We start from the raw sequence: 18,928 nt of genomic DNA, 5'->3' as shown, positions 1-18,928 counted from the left end.
TTTAATTACTTATTTTGATAATTTTCTATTACTGGTATCTTATGTACACAACATTTCTTACAAACTCTACTTACCTTTGATACTGCATGTATTCTTGTACACTCTATAATTTACTACTTTTTTTCTAAAAAGAGTTCATTTAGCTAGGCTTTTCAATAAAAATACGAAAAAAAATCTTTTTAAATTAACGGTGCTTTATTTCAAATTGAGGGCTCAAAATCATCATTTGCAACACAAATACAGTATCCTCTGTAAAAAAAAAAAAAAACAACAAAATACATTCCTCGCCAATTGTTGTATTTACTATGTAGCCGACTACTGCCTATGTGTGATACTGTAATAATCATTTATTAACAGTTTTATGACCTTTCAAATTACCAATCAATCAGGTTTTCCGTAGAAATATTCGTTACTATCATTTATTAATAGATTTTAATAAGACTTGAAATGAATTGTAACACTTAAAAAAACGCACTTGCTGTTAAGTTTTTCTATTCCAACAAGTGCAGAAAGTCAGTTATGTAGTATTGCTTATGATAAATTGGGACCAGAAAAGAAAGTTTTGGTATAATCATTTAAGAGCTTCAACTGACTTCGATGCTAACAAATTTAATCCTTATTTTTATTAAACTAAGTTCACCTGTGAAGTGTTAATGCATTTTAATGGTTTTACAGCTATTGGTGTAATCATGACAATGCTGTTTATTACAAATATCTTAATGAAACGTTTATTTTACGCGAGTTTTTCTCCTCTCTTTGATTATATATGAAAACAATGCTAGGACGCGCCTGCATTGGAATCGGGAGTCTCGGCATAAGTACGCTGTCCCCATTAATTCTAACATTTGTTGTTCTGTTTGGTTTTTTTTTCTAATTGTAAATTATATTTACTCTCTATATTGTTTCTAATTGAAAGGATCAAATCCTCCTTTTTTAGTGCATCCCATAAAATCGATGTAAACAATACATGTATTACCTGAAATTTAAATCTGCTTTCTTTAAGAGTTAAACAATTTGATCTTAACGTCATCGTTTAGTTGGTAACCAATGATTACGACGTGTCATAACCATGTTCACCCTTTCTAAACATCCCAAAGCTGGGTTCATTGGCAGTATATCTACACAATAAGACAATCTTAAATTAACCATTAAATCATGCTTAGGCTATTGTGTTGCTTTCTTGTTGCTCTATTTTTTTCTGTCCAATGTTTGCAAAGACAAATACTGTATTCCAGATTGGACAAAGAAGTGACCAACTTTTCCCTAACTGTGCTTCATGAAATTGCTAGTCTTATTCATTGTGCAGATCTTTGTTCTAGAGATGACTACTGCATGGAGTTCGTTTACAGCGAAACAAGTAGACATTGCATTGGACTCCACTGTTTAAAGACGGATAACTACGCGTATCAGTATGTCTCCCCGACACCTTACCCAGGACTTTATTTCGGAAAAGGTAAAATTTTATTTATGATTATTTATTTTAAACCATTTACCCTCATCTCAAACAATCTGATAAAGGTAAGCTTGATTTCTTCCTTTTACAGTGAGCAACTGGGTAGCATATTCCGGTCACCATTACTTCTATGTGGAAGAAAACGTTACATGGGCAGAAGCCAAGGTATTTAAACTTATCAATTAAAATTAACTTTAATGTAGAACTCGTTAACCGATGTATTTTTATACCATTTGCACTTTAATATGAATTGACTGAATGTACATTGTATCAAAACAATCACATCATTTTTAAAAACGGTAATATTCTATCATATACAGTTTTTCTTAATAATCTGAGATTTAAGTAAGAGAATTTTCTTAAAATAAACAATTTTTATATACAAGAAGGCAATATCAGTCTTGACACGTCCTAGTGTTTATTCCGATGTTGCACTAGTAATGGAACACATTTGTAAATATTCAGACAAAAAAAAAAGTACAACCAGAATTTACTCACATAATTTAGATAACTATTAAAGTAATAAACGTAAAATCGCGGCAAGCATATCTACAGAGATGATTTTCAGCGGGCATACAAATTAAATCCTGAAACAGAGAAGCGAGTTTTGCGAAAATGAAACTAATTATTTTTAAGTAGTGTTTCATTAATTTTTTTGCAATTTTCCGACAAAAATCCTTTAATGACTTTTACTTTATCCTTTCAATTAAGAGGAGAGTTCGAAACTCTTTTTAAAAATATAAAAGAAAACTAATGAGTAATCGAATAGAGAGACAGAAAACAGTTTATGAAAGTCTAACCCATTAAATAAGTATGTCCTGTTCATGTCATCTGTTTAATAAAACTACTCTTATGGTACTTGCATCAATTATACAGAATATGCTGACTTTGATATAAATGATAGAACGACCTTGCCAGCAAACATAATCTTCCGCTAGGTCGCATGCTTACTCACGCTTTTCATAACTATTGTTAGGCCATTATCAATCACTAATTTTTCTATTGATTTTTTTCCGTTTTCCCGATTATGACAAAGAGTACACGGCGGATGTGAAGGGTTAGCAAAGGTTTTTGGTTTTTTTAGAGATCCGTGATTGTTTTCTCCTTTTTTGTACTTTTCTTTCTGACCGTTGGTTTTGAACACTATTTGTTGTCACTACATTTTATTCGATTAAATATTATATTTGGACGTTTAATGAACCCTCTTATCTAGACAATACTGCACATTATGATTATTATATTTATTAAGTTATTCATTATATAAAACGTGTACGGCGGGAAGAACAACTTTTGGTCTGAGTTTCAACCACTGCACTAAAAAAAATCCGGTTCGTTGCATAGTAATTTTTTTTTTTTCATCCAGAAAACTTAAGAAGTATACCTTCCTTGTGTGTAGTTTGTGGCAATAAACTTATCTTTTGTAATTTTCTCTATTTAACCAAAAAAAAAAATATTTTATCAAAATAAATAGCTGGAATGCCAGAAGATGTGTGCATATTTGGTTGAGGTTGAAACTAAAGAAGAATCTGAATGGCTTGCAGCTACATTTATTATGAAAGGTAAACTGTCTTTGTGTTACATTGGTTTGAATTTCTGCACTTAAATCATAGAAAACGAAAAGTGGATGGTTTAAAAGTTTAATACTAGCAGTATTGAAGGTTGAATGTTCCAGAGTGGTTGCTTCCTCATAATCGTAATGTAATAAGAAGGCCATGATCAGTTTTTGCATTTAAAATAGGTTGCGTTGTTTTCAGTGCAAATAATTTGATTAAATGATTAATATAAAACATTTCTCTATTTCAGACAGTTGTTATTCGTTTGCTTTACGAATATGTTCAGCTTGGACCTTTGGTAATGACATTGACACTGAAGGTCAATTCGTATGGGACCACTCGAACACAACGATCGGCTTCTACAACTGGTCCCCAAATAATCCCACCAAACTATATCCCAACATTCAGGATTGTATCGACATATATCGAAATGGGGAATGGAATGACCGACACTGTTCTCATTTTAACCCATTCATTTGTGAAAAAATATCGTAATGATTCAGCTTCATTCGAAAATACATTCTACGCCATGATTTATTCTAGTTAAATCATTATTATACTGTATGCGTGTTGTTCAACAACCTCTTTTGTGTAAAAAAGAAGAAAACAATAATTACTGTGTAGATTGAAATCGTTTTTTAAGTAAGTCACAACGTTAATTCTTTGACAATATTAATGATGTAAATAAGTTAATGTTTTCTCGCTTATAATCGGTTTAAAGTAATTTGATTTTATCCTAAATTATTTTTTATTTGCGTATAACGCAGGTACATGTATAATGAGAACATTTTTCAAGGGCCCGACTAGCACCCTGTTTCCCATATTGTAGCCTCCATATTTGATAAGGATTGGGCCCCAGGAGAGTCCAGTCGACCCTCAAAAATGAACTGGAATTCGACACTATTAACAGACTTATCTAGCTTGGTAAAAAAAAATTCGTATGACACAGTTATAATGGGACAATATTTCAAGGGGCTGGCTTACATATATGATAGGTAAGGATTGGGCCCTGAAAAAGTTCTGTCTACCCTTAAAAGAAATTGGGTCTACACGACCATTAACAGACTTAGCTAGCCTGGAAAAATTAGAGATTTTAAATAATTAACTTATAATGGTAATATCTTTCAAGGGGCTGGCTAACACCCTGTATCCTTTATCTCGGCTTTCATATCTGATGAGGATTGGACACCTTTAGTTGATCATCAAAAGAAATTTGGTTTACACGACAAATATAAATATGGTTTATAAATAGCAATTTTCATATTAATGGGTATTTTCTGAATATTTGGCATTTAAAAAGCAGTTATTTTTGTTTATACAAAGAAACGTTCTCGCAATTCAATTGTCACAACAGTAATTTTTTTTAAATTAAATATTATTCTGAAAGTGAGCAGTGATTTACCATTGCATATATTACATGTAATACAATTTTATATATGTAGTAGGAATTTTTTTTCTATAGTGTATAAAATTGATAACGAAACAAATGGTTGCGTAATACGTTCTTTAATCAGGTGAACGAAGTGTAACAAATATTTAAATCAATAGGAGTATTTGGTCGAGTTGTGTTATTTATCAAAACATGTATCGGAGGTCACTTAGTGTGTTATTTTATATCGATTTGCATGCCATATGATTTATTATATACTTTGTGAGTTTCATCGTGTATATAAAAATGTGAAAAGGTCGACGGTTGAAATCCCGGTGTTGCCACTTTATGTGGGTTGTGTCCTTAGACAAGGCACTTTATGTATTTTTGTCTTAGTCCACATTGATAGAATTGGATACCGGCTCAGATTGGAAGTTAATCAGCGATGGCCTGGTGTCCCATCCAGAGGGAGTTTATGATTTTTATCCAATAATACCACGGAAACCAGGAATATTATGTCACAATCAATAGATTTATTCATTCTTACTATTTTCCTATAGGGTACCTCTGATTTTTATTCTATGTTCATATCCTTTTTGGTGCCTCAATTTTATCAATTCAGGTATTGGTCAATATTGGACTATACTCGGACTGTTCTATTTGTTTACTATGATGCTATAAATACCCATGTTTTGGTCAGTGAGCCGGGGTCCATTAGCACGCACTGCAGTAGTAACACGATGTATAGCTAAGTGTATGTTTTACGGTAACCATCTCCATTAGGGGTAAGTTCGTTTTTCCTTATACTTTAGTCTTGTTTGTAATATTTAAGACTTTAGGTAACTGTTCTTATACGTGTTCGATAGTATTTTCGTGTTAAAGTTTTACATACTTGTTTATTTACCGTAGAGTTATGGTGCGTTTGTGTGACAAGCGTGGTTTGCTAGTTTATTTGTGAGTTTCTATTTCGTAGTCTTATACGGCGTTATTGGTCATACATTGACTGTTTTGTGATGTTAAGGGGTCTTATACACTTAACTTTATTGCATGTTAAGAGGTCTTATACGCTTAACTGTGACTGTGTTTGATACGTTAAGGGGTCTGATACACTTAACGGTTTTTCACAGCGAGTATTGTTCGGTGTGATTGTATGGCGTGCAGTTGCGGTAATTAGGTAAATAAGTATATTGTGAAAGTGAAACGTTTAATTGAAAATATTGTTATTTATATATAATTAAAAGGTTCCAGCAAGGCTCCAGCAATGTCCCAGTGATGATTCGGCCATAGTCACCAGTGTTCCGGTATTGAACATCTTACCACCCGTGTAACCTCCTTCGAGTATTCACTTACTACGCTGGAAGCCGGTGGACGAAAGCCGTCATCTTAGGACGTGGTACCGAAGGAGGACACATTGGAGGAACACTGGAGGGACACTGCTGTCCAATATACCACCATAGGACATTGACGAATCAGATATTAGAAACATTTTTTTTGTTAATATTTTGTGTGTGTGTGAATGTGTATATTTGTAAATTTATTGATTTTATATATAGATAAAGATTGTAAATACTTATTGTTGTTTTCATTGCTTGACTGGTTAGACACACGACGGCTGTCGTGACAATTGGTGTCAGAAGTGGGATAATTATGTCTAATCAGTCAGCAAATAATGGTCATTTTGTTTTTGTCAATTAGTTTTTGAAGTGTCTAATATGATTTTTTTTTCATTTAAGGTAGCTAGAAATTGTATGGAACCCCGGTGGAGAACGGTTACCGTTGCCTTGTGTATGGTTATATTTTTCCTTTGAGTGTTTAGAGGATAAGTACATTTTTGTTTGAAATATTTATTAGCATTTGATTGTGTAGTTGATATATTTTTGAGTATATTAAGATGGACCAACCAACGTTACAAGAATTAACGGAACACGGACAGAAAATGGAACTCAAGGGATCAGATCTCCAGAAGTTCATACGAGATCAGCAAGCACACTATCGGGAGTTACAAGCCGCAGAGAGAGAACGAGAAAAGGAAGCGAGGGAGTACGAGTTGAAGAAGCAGACTCTAGAGATGGATAGAACTTGGTAGAGTGCCTAATACCTTCGACGGATTGTATGATCTTGTGCTTCGGGATCAATTCCTTTCAATGTGCAACAGAGATTTATTATTGTTTTTGAAAGAACGTATACCCAAAGACATTGATGAAATGTGTAGGCTAGCTGATCAATATAAAGAGGCCCGTCATGTTAATATTTTGTCGTTAGTACATTCTGGCAGGAAAGAGTCTACTACTGAACTAAGGAACGGATCACCAAATATACAGAGAGACCAGAAGGAACAGAAAAGTACGAAAGATGCAGCAACAACAGAAAAACAGGCACGCTGTTACAGATGTTCCAAGATAGGACATGCTTCATTCCAGTGTCCACAGCAACGTTCACGACCTAGAGAAGATTCGCGGAGCGGACATCCCTACCAAACACCAGGTAAATGTTCAGCATTTACTTCCGTAACTACAACAACGTCTGTCTCGAGTCCAAAGACTGATAATTTAGTTAGTACATCTTCTTGCAATGTGACAGCTGCTTTAGAGAACATGCCTTCTTGTGATGGTAGACTAAATGAACATTCAGTTAGTGTGTTAAGAGACACGGGTTGTAACGGTGTAGTGGTTCGTAAAGACTTGATTTGTGATTTGCAGTTGACTGGTAAGTGTCGAGAGTGTGTTCTTGCAGATGGATCCAAGATAAAAGTACCAGTTGCGTGCGTGAGTATTGATACACCTTACTTTATAGGAGAAGTTGAAGCATGGTGTTTAAAGAACCCTTTGTACGATGTTATCATAGGAAATATTCCAGACGCAAGAGATCCAAAAGATCCAGATATGAGGTGGAGTCCAAGTACCGCCAATGCAGTGTTAACTAGACAACAAGCTCGCCATGTAGGTAAAAAGACTAAACCAATTTGTGTTCCAGATATTATTGATTCTAGCGCGAGTCCAGCCGACATATTACGAGAACAAGAAGAAGATGCTACTCTGGAAAAGATCCGTGGTTTAGTGGGAAAGGATACAGATGCGGACGCCAAAGTTCATTTTATAAGAAAGAAAGGTATGATATATCGAACTTTTCAATCGTCTAATGTTGAAAATGGCAAAAAGCTCACACAGTTATTTGTTCCTAAGAAATTCAGGACGAAAGTCTTAGCCCTCGCACACGAAGCTCCGATGTCAGGACACCTAGGCATTAGCAGAACGATTGACAGAGTATTAGCAGAATTCTACTGGCCGGGAGTGCAGTCAGATGTGAGGCGATTTTGTCAGTCATGCGACATTTGTCAGAGGACAACTCCAAAAGGTAGGACTACAAAAGTACCTTTGGGTAAGATGCCATTAATTGATGAACCTTTTAAACGTGTTGCTGTAGATCTGGTCGGCCCTATTCAACCAGCAACGGACCGAGGGAACCGGTACATCTTAACCCTGGTAGACTTTGCTTCACAATACCAACAGGCAGTGACGCTAAAAGGTATAGAAGCTGAAAGAGTTGCAGAGGCTCTTGTTGAAATCTTTTGTAGACTTGGAGTACCTGTCGAGATGTTAACTGATATGGGCAGCCAGTTTACTTCGGAGCTGATGGCCGAGACAAGTCGTCTACTTTCATTTCGACAACTGACGACAAAACCGTACCACCCCATGTGCAACGGTTTGGTCGAGCGTTTTAACGGCACGCTGAAGCAGATGCTGAGACGACTCTGTGCTGAGCGCCCTAAGGACTGGGACAGATATTTGTCTGCAGCGCTGTTTGCCTATCGTGACACCACCCAAGAAAGTCTCGGATTTCACCTTTTGAATTGGTTTATGGTCACACCGTCAGAGGTCCAATGCGGATTCTTCGTGAGCTATGGACAAAAGAGGTAACAGATCCTGATATTAAAACAACTTATCAATATGTTGTAGATTTAAAAGATCGTCTTCAGTCAACCTGTGAGTTAGCTAAAGAGAATCTGGAGAGATCGTCACAGAGATATCGCACCTACTACAACAAACGGGCGAGACAGCGAGACATGAAAAAAGGCGAGAAAGTTCTTGTGTTGCTTCCTACCGCTAGCAACAAGTTACTGATGCAGTGGAGAGGACCTTACATAATAGTCCAGAAGGTAGGGAGTGTAGATTACAAGATTGATATAGACGGAAAGCTTAAGACATTCCATGCTAACATGCTGAAGCGATATGTTGATAGACAGGATGATGACAATATTAGCAGAGACATTGTAGGAGTAGCAGTTATCGATGTAGAGAACGACAGCTCAACAGATGACAGTGATTTAAATTACTCTCCGTCACATTTGAATCCGGAAGGTCCAGAGAATGTCAACATCAGTGATGAACTTGGTGAGAGAGAAACTCGTGACATTAAAACTTTGCTTTGTAAATATTCTGATGTTCTTACAGATGCTCCAGGACTGACTACTTTAGCGAAACATGAAATCAGATTGACAAGTGAAAAGCCTGTACGCACAAAGCCATATCCATTACCCTTTACTTCACGTGAAACTGTATGCGAAGAGGTCAGGAGAATGCTAGAAACAGGGATCATCGAACCATCGACAAGTCCTTATACATCGCCGATTGTTATAGTCAAGAAGAAGGACGGCTCCAATAGATTCTGCATAGATTTTAGAGCAATTAACAGAATAACAGTGTTTGATGCAGAGACGATTCCGTGTGCGGACGATATATTCGTGCAGTTGGCAGGCAGTAAGTACGTGTCAAAATTTGATCTCTGTAAAGGTTATTGGCAATTACCTCTTGAAGAAACGTCAAAGTGCATAACAGCTTTCCAGACACCACTTGGACTGTTTCAGTTCAAGGTTATGCCGTTTGGTCTGGTCAACGCGTCAGCCAGTTTCAGCCGTTTAATGAGAAAACTATTAGAAGGTATGCAGTTCATTGACAACTTTATAGATGATGTTATAATATATACCAAGTCATTTCAGGAACATCTGCAGATTGTGGAGGAGTTTTTAGAAAGACTGCGCGCTGCAAACTTGACTGCGAAGCCAAGTAAGTGCTATATTGGGTTTCAAAGTTTAGAGTGTTTGGGACATATAGCAGGAGAGGAGAAACTTCTTCCAGTACCAGAGAAAGTCGCAGCTATTCAGGAGTTTTCACCACCTACCACTAAGAAACAGGTTAGGTCATTTTTGGGACTAGTTGGTTTCTATAGAAGATTTATACCTAACTTTTCAGCTATTGCAGCCCCACTGACAGATTTGACACGGAAAGGACAGCCTAACAAGTGTATCTGGGGACAGCAGCAGGAAAATGCATTTACATCGCTGAAGTACGCACTCATGGTAACACCTGTGTTAAAATTACCCGATATTAGTAAACCATTTATATTGCAGACAGATGCGTCAGATGCAGGTGTTGGTGCAGTGTTGTTGCAAGAGGAAGATGGAGTGAAGAAACCGGTTTTCTACGCTAGTCAGAAGCTGAAGTCGCACCAGTTATCCTACTCTACGATCGAGAAGGAATGTTATGCTATAGTCTGGACGGTCCAGAAGTTCCAAAGGTATTTATATGGAAAAGAGTTCCTACTGGAGACCGACCACCAACCTCTGGTTTATCTAAGCCACGCCAAGGTATCTAATGCTCGTTTAATGAGATGGGCATTGTTATTGCAACCATACAGATTCCGGATCGTCGCAATTAAAGGTTCTGAGAACGTCGGTGCAGACTGTCTTAGTAGACTGTAAATATGTTACAGTACATTTTGTGTATATTTTATTGACATTTTTTTTTTATTGATTGTGTTTTTTTCAAAAGTCTATAAAACTTTCTTGGATAGGGAGATATTGTCACAATCAATAGATTTATTCATTCTTACTATTTTCCTATAGGGTACCTCTGATTTTTATTCTATGTTCATATCCTTTTTGGTGCCTCAATTTTATCAATTCAGGTATTGGTCAATATTGGACTATACTCGGACTGTTCTATTTGTTTACTATGATGCTATAAATACCCATGTTTTGGTCAGTGAGCCGGGGTCCATTAGCACGCACTGCAGAAGTAACACGATGTATAGCTAAGTGTATTTTTTACGGTAACCATCTCCATTAGGGGTAAGTTCGTTTTTCCTTATACTTTAGTCTTGTTTGTAATATTTAAGACTTTAGGTAACTGTTCTTATACGTGTTCGATAGTATTTTCGTGTTAAAGTTTTACATACTTGTTTATTTACCGTAGAGTTATGGTGCGTTTGTGTGACAAGCGTGGTTTGCTAGTTTATTTGTGAGTTTCTATTTCGTAGTCTTATACGGCGTTATTGGTCATACATTGACTGTTTTGTGATGTTAAGGGGTCTTATACACTTAACTTTATTGCATGTTAAGAGGTCTTATACGCTTAACTGTGACTGTGTTCGATACGTTAAGGGGTCTGATACACTTAACGGTTTTTCACAGCGAGTATTGTTCGGTGTGATTGTATGGCGTGCAGTTGCGGTAATTAGGTAAATAAGTATATTGTGAAAGTGAAACGTTTAATTGAAAATATTGTTATTTATATATAATTAAAAGGTTCCAGCAAGGCTCCAGCAATGTCCCAGTGATGATTCGGCCATAGTCACCAGTGTTCCGGTATTGAACATCTTACCACCCGTGTAACCTCCTTCGAGTATTCACTTTCTACGCTGGAAGCCGGTGGACGGAAGCCGTCATCTTAGGACGTGGTACCGAAGGAGGACACATTGGAGGAACACTGGAGGGACACTGCTGTCCAATTTACCACCATAGGACATTGACGAATCAGATATAAGAAACATTTTTTTTGGTTAATATTTTGTGTGTGTGAATGTGTATATTTGTAAATTTATTGATTTTATATATAGATAAAGATTGTAAATACTTATTGTTGTTTTCATTGCTTGACTGGTTAGACACACGACGGCTGTCGTGACATATTAAAACTACTTTTATTGGTCGGAGAATTAAAGAAATTGCAAATACGTCCTAAAAGATTATTATCCTCTTTACAGAATATTAAATGCTATGTTAAAACCTAATACTGTACATTGCAGTGAGCGTTTTAATTTAACATTAACACCTGGCATTTAACAATATATTATTGTATATTTTAATAAAGGAATAACCACGTGAGCTATAAACGTTCATGTTATCTACATACTGTACCCGTGTAACCAAGCCCAAAGTCATACCTCGACTTGTATACGAAAAAACGAGCTTGCATATATTTTGTTGAGTCTGTATTAATTAACTGGTGTTCTCCTCCTTTTTTCGTTGGCATAAGCACAGTTATCGGGGTATAGGGAATTAACAGCTCAATCAGATTGAAGGAGGGCTTGACCGACAGAAATGATTCAGTAACTTTGCTAGTAAGCTAGTTTGTTTTTCCTATGCTTATAATGCAGTGACCGGGAGTTTCAAAATCAACAAAAATATGTATAATACATTTCCAATTTTAAAAAAAAATGCCAATCAATATTTGTAGCAATTTGTTCGACGTTAGTATACCAAATGTATTTGTGATGTATAGCTTTTGAGTTTCGATTCTGAACTACTTGTATAACACATTTGAGTTGAATGAATCAAAAAACATAAATAATAATGCAGAGCCCAACGTCATGAAAGAAAACCCATCATTGTATCTTTTCGACATAGTATTAACGACATACCATTTTTTCCATGAGCTCAAAAAATATATATACACGAATAAGTATCATCATGATACACATCGAAAATCTTAAGAAAAAGAAATCTAAGATACTCTTAGTTGATATGAAAATACATTGATGCAACGATAGTTTAAGAAAATGAAATTAATATCAATTATATTCTACACAGTTTTGGTAAATACTACACAAGCGCAGAGAAGCTTCAAAACTGACCACTAACAGCCAATCCAATAAAAACTAAATATGCATGTTAAGAATTATAAAAGAAAACAACAACAACACCAAAACAAACAAACAAAAATCATGGGAAAATGTGTTTCAAAATTGCACTTATGATCACACAACTTGTAAATGTGCAGGCAAAATAGGAAAGTGAAGCACAATTATCAAAATAAGATAAAGAATAGATACATTTTATACGTGTCATACACATTAAATATGTGATTTTTAAGAGTTAAATTATAAAAGGAAGGAATATTTTAGGTCAAATGCTAATCATGGTTACGATGGTATGGTATGCGGTTATAAAATTAGCGAACACCATTGTAATAGTACACTTACAATGTTAGCAAGTAAAGTATTCATTTAATATGTTTTACGGTGCGACCGTTGGGGCGAGCGCAGCAGGTGATCAAAAATGAATTATGATAAATCAATAAAAATAAAAGTAGTGACGTAAAGTACACGTAAATGAAGAATGCAGAATAAAAAAAATATACCAATTTTCCAGTAAATTTTTATTATTCATAATTCATAAGATTTTTAATTTATTTATATACCAATCTGATTAAAATCAGATCTTAATAACGCTCCGAAATTCTGATAGTCGCTGAAAAAAGTGTAGCGACATCAGAATTTGTCGGAGCGGATCAAGAATATGATTTTGATCAGATTGTTTATATACTGGTCGCACGCCAGTATAGAATTTATCTCAGATAAAATGCTGTTGAATAATAAAGATTTTAACATAATGTTTTAACATTATATTTCCTCTTTTCTTGCAGCAGACATTTTTCTTAAACAAATAAAAATTGACTGATCACAGAATCCCCCCTCCCCGTTTAAAAAGAAATGAAATTTACGTATAAACAAATTTGTTGATCACATAAGGAAAATGGATCCCCCGGTAGCATGTAATACCGTTAATAGTAGTGAAAATAAAGACACTTTTGAGCAGCTAAAGAGCTAAAGGCATACCACGCACTCCCCATTCCTCACCCCGATTAGAATTTTCCTGATTTTGAGAATTTTATTTTTCCTTTTGCTTGTGAAGATTTTTTGAATGATGTTGCCACGCCCCATTTAAAAAAAACGTTCCTGGAAATTACCGTAAATACAGTGAATAAAATAAATGTGAGCATTCATCCAAATGAGAGCAAGTTACAACTGTTTCCTATCTCTGAAGAAATGTCTCGATTCGTTAGCTCTGCAAGATTTTGGTATTTATAATTCAGCAGATTTACAATAACTACTTAGAGTTGTTTCCCCTTATTGTGACGTCAAAGTTCACGTCGGTCAAGTGTAGTCTGTCTCTTTGAAACCACACTAGAAAAAACTACGCGAAAAATATTGATTGTTTACTTAAAAAACATGATGTTCTGGAAATTACACAATTTATCTGTTTCTCAAAAGTTTTACTTTGATTCTCGCGAGATGGTATCCAGTCTAGTGCAATCGGCAATCCTCGGCTGATTCCGCTACGCTCCATACATGTCGAGTGCGTGAGACATCCCGAGTAGTTCCGAGTGAGTCTAGTGAGATCGGCCGACATTGAGGAATTGCATTGTGGGTCGAAATTTACTGACTCCGAAAAATTCTGTCGGATCAATGTGCAAGAAATCCATTGTGAAAGGACGATAACTCCGTTAGTCTTAAAAGTAATGGAAATTGGCGTTGTGTTATTTACAATGCATGTACATAGTCTTTTATCTTGTTCTCGTGAGAGTGTGAACTGGGAAACCATAATTACAGGGAACTACTGGGACGATTAAAACAAGGCATTACTGGTCCGATTTACTGACGCCAAAAAAATCCGTTGAATGAATGTGCAAATAGTCCGAATTTTCTATTCACACACGCCTTGCCGGTAGAGCTCGCTTCGCGCCGGCGCTGCACGCCGGCGAGCTGCGCTCGCTATCATGATTGAGACCTTCTTTACTCTTTTAAATCATCAAAGGAAACGTTAACTGCTTAGTTATATTAACTTAAAAAACTTCTATGACGTCACCCATTGTATTTAGTCATTGTTTATTTTCACTATTCAATCAAAAGTTGTTGGATATCCAACAGTGCATAAAACAAATAAAAATGACAAAATGTTTAAACGTGTATTTCCAACATAAATCCAAATTTATAACACAAAATATTGTCATCCATAAATGTATATCTAATACGTCACGAATGATATTTCAGCAGAAATATCCTTTTCCTAATTTTGAGAGATTTGGGATCACATATAAATCACTTCCATTAACGCTTTTAGACTTCCTCTTTGAACCTTGAACTATATCACTCCTTTTCATTAGGTTTAACAATATAGGGAATAGTATCGCATACATATTATAATACTCCTATCAGAATTTTTAACAAATCATTGTCTGTTCATTTTCGTTTAATTTCTGAGTTGTCCTTTCTCCTTGCAATCTAAAATATCATTCAAACGGTGTCCGTGTCTTTCCTGATAATGTAGATCTCTATATACAATGAATGTACTTTGGGTTAAAAAATTCATCATCTGAATTAAGTCTGCTCAGTACAGCGGATTGTTTTACTTTAACATGCACACCTGTTCACTCATCCATGAATAAAAGGTGTGTTTGGTTAGGCAATTGTGTATGGTACTTTTGGAATCATAAATGAGCTAGATGCTTTTGTATTACAGCAAAGTTGGATAGATGAATGGGTCAATTCCTTCTTGACGTTCAATGGAGGACTTTTTTTTAAGTAAGATAAATAACGAGATAGTGTTGAATAGTTCAGAGACAACAGCTCCTCGGAGGGCCTTCGGCCCTCCGGGGGCTGTTTTCTCTAAACTATTCAACACTATCTCGTTATTTATCCATTACATATTTATTTTTTTTGGTCAATGCAAATCTTGAGAGTTACTCTGTTGATTTAGCTTATTTCTTTATTTTTAACAAACATTTATTTTTATTTGTGCACCTTAGGTAGAATACCAGAAAAAATGTGCACACTTGGTTGAAATTGAAACTAAAGAAGAATCTGATTGGCTGCCGGCTCCTTTTGTTGGTAAGCCCCATAATGTTACATTTACTTAGTAATAATTGTTAGTAATAGTTTCTTGTCAGCTCTGGCCTTATAACTGAGATCATAAAATGGAGGTTTTGAATGTTTAGATAGCCTTATACAGAAACCAACATACGATATGAGCCTGTAATTTTGAAATATAATTTTACAACGTAAATGTGTATAAAATGTAGATTCATGATGCATCATTAAAAATCAAATATCGAAGATGTAGTTAGATGCAGAGCTCAGAGTTTATATTTTGTCAACTGAGCTGGAGTCTTGTTATTGTTTGGATATTTGTTGGATTGGTGTAAATTTCTGTTAAAGCTTGCTCTTTCCTTAATGATGATAACAATTAATTTTTTAACACATTTAATCATTTAATCTTGTTTGTCACATTATGCTATTTTGTAAATGATATGAAATTTCTTTACATTACATCGGTGTAAATATAATCAAGGTTTTTTTTTTTAAAGCCAATGAATCGACTACTGCATTTTGCTGGTAACATTTCTTCTAACTTACAAATGTTGTTTAATTATTCTAAATGTGCCAATAATTCATGTTTTACGTAAAAATGATTTTTTTGTAAAATCTGAATTCGTGTCTAGGCCTTTTGAGGGTTTTAAAAACGTACAAATGATGCTGATTAAATGCTGATGCATATTAAAGTATGCAGCTGTTTGATATTGCCTCTCAGTGACAGCTAATTAAGAAGTACAAGAAAACATTCTTTAATTTCAAATAGTTGTACTTCTAGTTGTTCAGCTTAGATTGATGGAAATGACACTGGACTTGAGAGTCAATACGTATGGGACCACTTGAACATGAAGATTGGCTTCTCTTACTGGGTTTGAGGTGAACCCAGGTTAGCTAACCTTCAGCAGGCCTCGACTCGTGACTGTATCGACTTAAATACTGGGAAATAGAATGATAGACCGTGTAGTTATTATAACTCATTCATAGTAAAACTAATGCTTAATAATTACACTGCTCTCTATGTGTGGATTTTTTTCATAGGGAAAGTATTATTGATATACAGGTGCGTTAAACCTGAACAAGACTGGTTTGTTAATGGTCGTTAGACTTTTTAATTTGCGGGTGCTTTTTATGGTAGATAATAACTATGCATTATACTCTGACATCGCATTTTTATATATCTTTGGATTGTTATCCCGTCTGGATTTTATAGAATTCTTTCCTTATACATTATCTAATCCGTATAGTATGGTCGATATGAAATTAAGGCATATATCATTTTCATTTCTCATTAGGGAGAACCCGAATTATTTAATAGTAGTATCTTATCAATATGAAGAAACAGTAGGCGTAATGGCAAATCACAGCTAATATGTACGATCCTCTCAAATCTGGATGGGTTTGCATGGGGCAAAAATATCTTGTAGTTCATATAAACATTGACTTTTTCGGTTAACAGTTTTTTTATTTTTTTTTAGCATCTGCTCAATAGATGAAAAAATTGTATACGGCTCTATATTTTTCATTACATTACAACACTTTTACCCCAAAAAAGCTACAATTAAATATCAAACAGAGATAGTCAGTAATATATATGCATTGCATTCTTACATAACTCGTTTTTACGTAACAAGTATATCCTCTCTAAAATTTAAAGGGGTTTCCATAGTTCATGATACATCACCGATGATTATTCAAATATAATTTTTAAGAATTTAAACCTTTTAATATTTGAGTCTTCGTATGGTTTTCGGCAAATAACCCTGGTTTGAAACAGCGTATCAAATTCTAATTTCTCATTTGGGAATAGCAGAAAATGTTTTGTATAGTAATTTATCCATATGGATCAAAGGCAATAACCAGATAAAGAAACATTAATAATTCAATTTGTGGGACACGATATTTGATTAATAGTTTGACGTTAGATGTATACGGCCAATACATTGCACATTTTTTTTAAATAAATGACAGAACATTTATCTCTTTTCTGGTATTCTGTATAATGTGTAGCATGATGTTTGAAGTTGTGATTTTCTGTCTTTGTTCATACAAAAGACTAAAAATATTGAAATACATATGAACATTAATAATTGTATTGATTTATTTAATGCTGTAATATAAATTGTGTCTTTGATGTATGGACATCTAACTTCAAGCAGTTAACTGACATACAGTTTAGAGCATGTCAAGAATATCTTCTAGTTTTTTTTTGGGGGGGGGGGGGTTGTTGCTCTCTTATTTTCTGTCTATGGTCTGCAAAGACATACGTGATATTTCAGATTGTACAAAAAATTGAGCAACTCCTCTTAAGCAGTGCAATCGAGGGGGGATAGCTAGTCATACTCATAGGTTTTCTAATTAATCTTATGATATTCAATATTGCCTTGTAATAAATTATTAATTCTCACCCCAAGTTTGCTACTGTAAAGTATAATGCCCTTGTTCTCACAGTTCATCTAAGTACGTAGACTTCTATTCTCAATATTAATTTTATATGGAATAAAACAAGGTGAAACGCCAAGGTATTGAAAGGAATCATTGAAATGAATTTTTTTCTATTACGTTTGAGTTTGATCATTTGATATTTTAATTATTTTTTTTAATTTTATTTTATTTCAGAGAAATTTTATCTATTAAAACAGGTAACTGTTAAAGGGAAATGTGTCTATGCTTTTAATTAATTTACTGTATAATTGTCACAGGCAAACAAATCAGATTATGAAATAGTTTACCGAGTTCTCCCCATTGTAAAAATAATCAGGATTATTTGTTTTTGTATCAAATAGTCTGTATTAATTTTGAGACACACTGTATATTCGGAAAAAACTCGGTACGAGCTAACCATTGGCTTATCCGGAAGCCCTTGCAAAAAACCCCATTGTTTTCATCGAATGGGGATATGCGCCTCATACATCATTTATCATATCCTAACGAGGATTCCATAAATTTTTTCATTGATCCCACTGCATGCTCTGTCAAATATTCCAGTATCGATGAAGCAGCAGACATGATTTCAAAGTTAGGGGAGGGCTCTCTTATGGCCAAGTCAGATATAAAGTCCGCATTTAGACTCTTACCTAATGCTCCAGGTGATTTCGACTTGTTGGGTTTCCAGTTAGAAGGTTACTTTTATTTTGACAAAATGGTCCCATTTGGTTCGTCCATAAGTTGTGCACTGTGGGAAAAATTTGCTCTTTTCTTGCATTGGCTCACTCAAAAACACACACTACCTGGATGATTTTCTCTTCTGCGGACCTAGACAAGATGCGGTCTGTCAAAATACACTTGACAAGTTCAAGTCACTATGCCACGAAGTGGGGCTTCCTATTGCTTTAGAAAAAACTGTAGAACCAACTACAAATCTTATTTTTCTCGGCATTACTTTCGACACCCACCAATGACATGACCATGTCTCTGCCATCAGACAAATTAGACAAGTTAAAGTCAGTTATCAATTCTTTTCTATCAGCAAAAAAAGTTACTTTTCAAGAACTTCAGTCACTCATAGGATTACTCAATTTTGCTTGTAAGGTGGTAGCTCCGGGACGTGCCTTCTGCAGACGCCTCATAAATGCAACTATTGGAATTTCAAAACCCCATCACAGAATCAGGCTTAACAACAATATC

At 35.0% G+C, this 18,928-nt stretch overlaps 1 protein-coding gene across 2 annotated transcripts; it reads left to right on the top strand.

Moving 5' to 3' along the window:
- The first annotated feature begins 7,605 nt into the window (after positions 1 to 7,605).
- Positions 7,606 to 11,327, top strand: LOC117689714 (retrovirus-related Pol polyprotein from transposon 17.6). Of its 2 annotated transcripts, XM_066084798.1 has the most exons (4): positions 7,606 to 7,729; positions 7,950 to 9,566; positions 9,783 to 10,502; positions 10,959 to 11,327. In XM_066084798.1, exons 2-3 carry the CDS (start codon positions 8,256 to 8,258, stop codon positions 10,131 to 10,133), a joined length of 1,662 nt encoding a protein of 553 aa, XP_065940870.1. In that variant the 5' UTR covers positions 7,606 to 7,729; positions 7,950 to 8,255; the 3' UTR covers positions 10,134 to 10,502; positions 10,959 to 11,327. The 2 variants fall into 2 exon arrangements, with proteins under 2 accessions (XP_065940870.1, XP_065940866.1); XM_066084794.1 differs by having other exon boundaries at positions 7,950 to 10,502; positions 10,959 to 11,326.
- The last annotated feature ends 7,601 nt before the right edge of the window (positions 11,328 to 18,928 follow it).

This window comes from Magallana gigas, chromosome 1, assembly GCF_963853765.1.
Source record: "Magallana gigas chromosome 1, xbMagGiga1.1, whole genome shotgun sequence".
Classification (NCBI taxonomy): Eukaryota; Metazoa; Mollusca; class Bivalvia; order Ostreida; family Ostreidae; genus Magallana; species Magallana gigas.
The sequence above is the reverse complement of the archived record's forward strand: the minus strand, read 5'-3'. Positions and strand labels throughout refer to the sequence as shown.

Coding starts and splice junctions, on each gene's coding strand:
- LOC117689714 (XM_066084794.1), top strand. CDS start 8,256: ATGCGGATTCTTCGTGAGCTATGGACAAAAGAGGTAACAGATCCTGAT.